A 6,798-nucleotide genomic window follows, 5' to 3' on the forward strand; every position below is an offset into this window, starting at 1 on the left:
CCCTGTATCAGTGGAGACACTTCTTAAGCCCCAGCTGGGGGAAATACGGTGGCTTGGTGGGGGGAGGGTTTCAAAAGGGTAAGTGATTGCCCTCTAGGGGACGAAGCAGAGAGAAAAAAGCAGGACGCCTTATCGCCCCAGCCTCCAATACCACTGCTGGCTACCACCCAGAGCCAGGGGGGGTGGAGGGGGGTGCAGGAGACGCCAGCTAGATGCTACACTGCCTCTTGACACAGCAAACTCAGCAGGGAGCCTTCCATCCATGCCTGGCTGTATGGGCTCAACTGCACAGCCAAATATTGCCATCTGAATGAGTGTTATTGCTTTGCTTGCATGCTTTACACTGTACTACATGAGCATTAATCCACGTGGATGAGAAATCGTTGCATGCGTTTGTACTTTATGAGTCTGTTTTATTTATGAAAAGGTGTTTTTTTATGTGGAAATGTTATTACAATTAAATAAATGAGTTGAGGGAGTGCACTAAGTGTTTCTTGGACGCAAAATTCCTATCAGTGAGGGTCTGGGGGATGCTGCAGATGTGTTTTGGGCGCTCGCACGCTGCAAAAAAGATCTGGAAAGCAGAATGTACTACTGACCTATTTCCTTCATTCAAATGCAGACATGGAAACAAACACGGGGGGCAAAAAAGGCAAAAAAAAAAATGTGACAATACCATGTTACTCAGCGATATCCGTGAAATGCACGCGGTTATGCTAAAGTTAATGATAGCGTCGAGTCTTGCTCTAAAGCCATTACCAGCTACTTAAATGCATCCTTCTACAGCAGGCAGGCAGTCAGGCAGGCGCACCGACGCATCCAGGCGCCTGCAACAGTGTCCAAGCGCCACCTTCAGTATCCAACCATAGGGGATGGGGAGGTGGGGTGGTGGAGGCAAATAATCACATAGCCCACATCTTTTCCTCCAGACACATCTGCAACGAGTGTCTGCCTGTCTGGAGAATAACTTCCCCTCCAACGTGTTTTCTCCTCGCACTTTTTAAAATAAGGGAATGGTCTTATGCGCGCTTTGGTGCGTAATGTTCATCTCAGGAGCGCATAGTGCTAACTGTGTGTTTAATATGCCTGTCTCGCCCGACGTGTTGCCCCAGACGCTGTGTACCACAAATCCCCACCTCCACTCCAATGAGAGCTCGGGAGGGAGGAATAAAAGGGTTAAGGGGAGTCTTGTATGGAGTCTGCTGGGCGGAGTGGAAGGGACGTGATTGGACGGCCGTGTGTGACGCAGGGGACATGAAAAAGCCGATAACTAGTTAAGAAGGCAGTTTGTAACTCTGGAAAAAGAGTGCAGAGCTTGAGACATACATTACGCAGTGGACGCGGACGCACCGGCGCAAACACAGAGAGCTGAGCCGTCTTGGCAGAGCGGGGGCTGATAGACACTGCAGCGTCCGGACACAAAGTGACTTGAAACGGATCACAATGGTGCAGCACACAGACAACAGCGAGACGGACGGGAGCATGTCCAGGGAGGCTACCGATTCGGAGGAGAGTGAATTTATGGCATGCAGCCCCGTAGCGATAAACCCGGACTGGTGCAAGACAGCCACCGGTCACATCAAGAGACCCATGAATGCATTTATGGTCTGGTCCAAAATCGAGAGGAGAAAGATTATGGAGCAGTCGCCCGACATGCACAACGCGGAGATTTCCAAGCGCCTTGGGAAGAGGTGGAAGATGCTCAAGGACAGCGAAAAGATCCCGTTTATCAGAGAAGCCGAGAGGCTGCGGCTAAAACACATGGCTGACTACCCCGACTACAAGTACAGACCCAAGAAAAAACCAAAGCTCGACAGTTCAAAATCATCAGCACCGTCTCCGGAGAAGTGCGGTAAAATCGCAAAGACTCCCAGCAAGAAGTGTTCAAAGATAAAGACGAAGAGCGGCTCCAAGTCCTCTCACGGCTACGGCGAGGACTGTGTGTTTCCCAGCTTAAAAGTTACAAAGACTGTGAAAAGTGAGCTCACCGATGAGGACGATGACGACGAGTACGAGGAGGACTACCGGATGGGGATTAAGCCGGGGGACGAGGAGCGCCTGAGGCCGTACAATGTAGCCAAAGTTCCCGCGAGCCCAACTTTGAGCTCCTCGGCCGAGTCCGAGGGGACGAGCATGTACGAAGAGGTGCGGAACAACAACAGACTGTTTTACAATATCAAAAACATTACCAAGCAGAGCACATTTCACGCTGCTTCTGTCTCACCAGCATCCTCCAGGTCGGTCTCCACATCCTCCTCCTCCTCCTCCTCCTCCTCCAGCAGCTCCTCTTCCGGCGAGGACGCGGACGATTTGCTCTTTGACTTTAGTTTGAATTTCGCCCCCAGCGCCCCAGGCTCGGAGCTGGGCAACCCCAATTCAGGAAACCTCTCCCTGTCTCTTGTGGATAAGGACCTGGACTCGTTCAGCGAGGGCAGCCTGGGCTCTCACTTTGAGTTCCCAGACTATTGCACGCCAGAACTCAGTGAGATGATTGCCGGGGACTGGCTGGAGGCGAACTTTTCCGACCTGGTCTTCACATACTGAACTGAGAAAAAAAAGTTCCTCTAGTAATAACAGAGAAGGGAGAAAGTAAATTATATATGTGTCCTGGTCAAGTTGTCCCTAGCCCTGCCTCCTGTGGGTTTTCTGAAGGGTCCTGGAGGGAGGTGGAGGACCAGGAGGCGAGGTGAGGTTTGAGGAATGAGATGCTTATGAAGCCGGTAGCAAAAAAAACAAAAAACAAAAAAGAGCAAAGTCTGCAGACGTTTTTTTCTGGCAGCATGACAGGGTTTTATGGATTTTTTCCCCCGTAGGTCTGCATTTACTGTTCAACTTAAACGGACCACAAAAGGGAAAAATACGTGAACTTCTATGCATCTTATCCTCTTAAAAACAAACAAAAAAAAAAACTGCAGGGAGCTGAAAACGGACTGTGGACTGACTCAAAGCAAATCTGTGAACTGACAATTGTTCAGGATGTTACTTTACAACGGTTTATGTAATTTCTAAATGCCGCAAATGTTTGTTTGTTTTTTGTAACTGATTCAGTTTACCTCCTGGTTTGGAAAATTAAGCAGCCTAAACCTCTGCAGAATACAGGTGTGGAGGAAACATTTTGATACATAACAGACCTCATCTTTTTAAAAGAAAAGTAAGATATTTTCAGGCATATTTTTGTACAGTTAAAAGGGAATGTTCTTACTGTGCTTTCAGTGAGTTTCAGGCACTTCTTCCCTTTATCATTTGTTTTTAGCATGCAAGGGAGTCCTGGTTTTAAGGATTAAGTTAAATTAAAACTTGCATCAAAAATGCCTTGTGATTTCAAACTAGGTTTTGTACAGTTGTAGAGCAGATTTGTTGAGTATTTGTAGACGATACAATGGCATCATGGGGAACACATACCTCAGAGCTGGAACTAGTTTCAAGATTGTATATGTACTGTAATATAGTAAAGTTAGGAGTTTATGTATATCATACTCGTGATATGTGGATGGGTCCCAATCGCAGGTGTGAAACTGGATTTTTGGTATTTTTTATGGCACATACTGTTTTTCCCCCCTCTCATTTTTTTGTGCAATATATACTCTTAAGATACAGACCATCAACAATTGTAGCAAGTGATGGAAAAACAGACTTGTGCACTGTCAACATCATTTCATGTTATGATGCTGAAGCCTGTCCAGGCAGAAAAATAAACAAATCAGCTGGAACTGATACAAAACAATATAATATGGCCTCATGGTGTGATGCATACGATATAAACAGATTGATACCACAATTTGAATGTTATTTGACTCATAAGGATAATGGGCATATCTGACACCAAACAGCTGAATCTGACTGATAATTAGGGGAAAGGGGTTCTGCGAAGGGGCATAGTCTGATACAGTGGTGGTCTGGCATTAGTTTAACAAGCAAGCAAAAAAGAACATTCCATAGTCCTGTTTCATAAAATGAAACTTTATTTTAAAACTGAAGACTGCCTTCTTTTTTTAAAACATTAACCATAAACCTGTATTTTTTATTTCTTGCACTTAAAAAAAAGCAGATATTGTTTATTTTTATGTGGGTCTTACATATGAAGTCTGTTTGATAAAAAGGTTTTGGAATATGACCTAATTATATGCCAAGACGTTTTGTTGGAAGTTCTAGGCAGTAGTTACTTCACATTCCAAGTGTGAATCTGTCTTTGACTCATCTTTTAATAAATAAGTACCTACCACCATCGACTGTCCTTTCAGTTTGTGAATATATGTACACAAATGTGTTATTTGTTGCGTTTGAAAAGGATGTGATGACAGAATGATGCCTATTTTGTACATAGGCGGATACTCTGAAAATGGATGGGCTCAAACTAACATGTGAATTCACATTTAATAAAAAGGAAAAAAGGAAAACTTTTAAACTGCAGTGTTGAGGTGCTTTACTGTCCCCCGTTCTGAAAATGTGCTGTTCCTGCTGAACTTTCTTCCTCCCTCAAAACGGACACTGCGGCTTTAAGAAATTGAATTGCCCGCTCGCCTGCGCCGAGCGACGTGATTGGTGGGCTTGGTGGTCCCCTTGGAGACGGAGCTGGAAACAGGAGCTGCTCTTTGCAGTGTGTGGGAGCTCTCGGTCTGTCTGGCTTCCATTCAGAAAAGTAGCACTCTGCCCGGCACAGAACGGCTCGAGAGCTGCGCGAACAGAGGGCTGAAAAAAATGTCTAAATGTGACATATGTTCGCTCGGGGATAACCAGTGGCTCTTATTCCTGACAGATACTGTTTAATCTCTGAAAAATGTGGAGGGTCTTGTTCAAAAACATAATACGCTTGTGAGAGTAAACTACAGATGTGACTAAATGGCCACTAATCCATAATAATGTCACTAGTTAACTGTGTATTGAGACAGGTTTAGCAGGTCAGCGTGAATAATGATTGCAGTGGTTGCTGCATACACGAAGAGACTCATAACACTGCTTGATTGTGCACCTTCAGAGCTGATTATGCTATGACTCAGACCAAGCCACAAGGATGTTGTCATAGTCAGAACTGTAGCTACTGCATGTCATTTATTAGGAAAAAAACATCAGTACAACACAGCTCAGCCACATATCATGTCATATAAGATACAATCAGTATAACAAACCGTTCATTTAAAGCAACAGTAACGTCTTGGCGGTGTCGGAGTGCCTGCTGTGTGCCCCCAGAGGAGATGCAGTCTTTTGTCTCTTCTGAGGCCTGCTCAGAGACCCACCATTAACAGGTTACATGTGAAGAACCAGAGGCCTTGGCCACAGAGAGATTTGTGTTCATTACAGCAATAGAATCTAATGATGAATACTTGCCATGCATGGCTGCACAGGTACCTAGCCCCCCCTCCCATTAAGTCAGTTTGCAAATCTGTAATAAAACATTTATCTAGCTATTACTTTACCTGACCTATTGGTCAAAGTTGCTAATGGGTTCCAGGGCTATTCCCAATAGAAGCTCTACATTGATTTTGTGTTCCTCTGAAATATCTGCTCAGGGCTAATGCCACCGGTACATGTTGAAATGAAATTAGTGACCCGTTGAAATTTCCTTCTATTTCCTCCTTAAATAAATAAATGGAAATCTAGAATGCTCAGGAGACGCTGAGTGAGATACTGTCCTCCCAAGAATCCAGCGGCGGCGGCGGCAGGGGGGTGGGGGGTGTGTGTATTGTGGCGACAAAAGAAAGTCATTTCCAATCACTTGAGCGTTTAAATCATTCGTATAACCCACGATGTCTCAGTCAAATGCCAAGACCCCCACCACAGAACTGAATCCTGGGGGTTGAGCTCCCAATCTGCGAGTTGCTTAAGTGTTTAAAACACTGCAGTGTCGTCTGAGTGCTCTGATTGGCCTCTGTCTCAGCCCGTTGAGGTTGAACCCAGTAACAGTAAGACGCTTTAAGTTCTGCTTTCCTCTCATCTGTCCTTCTCCATCCTGACTCTCACCCGGTGAGCTCAGTTGCATTACATCACTGCTTTGCTTATGCCGCTGCGCAGTAAGATTCCATGTTGTGTCATCGTTGATCCACATGTGCTCCTCTCCTCCCAGTGGGAGGCTGCCTATTATCGCGATGGGAATACTGATATACTGTGTGCTCGCCATTGCTGGAAGTTTCATAACAGCAATAACAACACCGCTCGCCTAAATTTAAACCTGTTTACTATCTGTTAATTGACGAGTGGGCAGGATTTATGGTATCTGCTCCAGATCCGCTGTCTGGGATCGCGACGGTGTCGACACCCCCTCTGTCCAAGCAAGCCCCTCTCCTGCTCTGTTACACAAGCATGTCATGCTGTTAGGCACCGCCGGTGCTTTACAGATCCTGCCAGCAGTGTGACAGAGCATTGAAATGATACTCTGTGCAACAGTGAGTCCTGCGCTACCAGCCAAACGGGTGAAAAACAAAAGCTGTCTCGAGCATAAATATCATTTATTATCTTACAAATCCAGATGACACGACTACATGTTTATTTCTTGGAAATCTTAATGACCTTAATGGCACTCATTCCTAATGTTGTGCAGTTCCCTTGCTCAGAGTCAGGGAGAATTTGTCTGTAAAATTGCCTGCCCGAGCAACAGTCCAGTCCCTGTGTCCTCTACTCCAGTCTTGGCCTGGGGCGACTCCTGCTGCTGTTGATGGCTATCCATTTGCTCTGCCCTCCCTGTGTACGGGAGGGAGGCAGAGAGGGAGCATCGGCCCCATCTGCTGCACTGATATTTACTATCCCTTCACATTTGTGAGAGGAGGGGGGGGTGGCGGGGGGGGGGGGGGGGGGGGGGGGGGG

The 6,798-nt window shown here is 46.0% G+C and overlaps 1 protein-coding gene across 1 annotated transcript; it reads left to right on the forward strand.

The window, feature by feature from the left end:
• The first annotated feature begins 1,321 nt into the window (after positions 1-1,321).
• On the forward strand, positions 1,322-4,306 carry sox11a (SRY-box transcription factor 11a). Its single transcript, XM_041953412.1, has one exon. The coding sequence runs from the start codon at positions 1,444-1,446 to the stop codon at positions 2,542-2,544; it is 1,101 nt and encodes a 366-aa protein (XP_041809346.1). The 5' UTR covers positions 1,322-1,443; the 3' UTR covers positions 2,545-4,306.
• The last annotated feature ends 2,492 nt before the right edge of the window (positions 4,307-6,798 follow it).

Source organism: Chelmon rostratus, chromosome 15 (genome assembly GCF_017976325.1).
Source record: "Chelmon rostratus isolate fCheRos1 chromosome 15, fCheRos1.pri, whole genome shotgun sequence".
In the NCBI taxonomy this organism is placed as follows: domain Eukaryota; kingdom Metazoa; phylum Chordata; class Actinopteri; order Chaetodontiformes; family Chaetodontidae; genus Chelmon; species Chelmon rostratus.

What these genes read in the sequence shown, in the direction of transcription:
- sox11a (XM_041953412.1), top strand. Translation starts at nt 1,444, where the DNA reads ATGGTGCAGCACACAGACAACAGCGAGACGGACGGGAGCATGTCCAGG.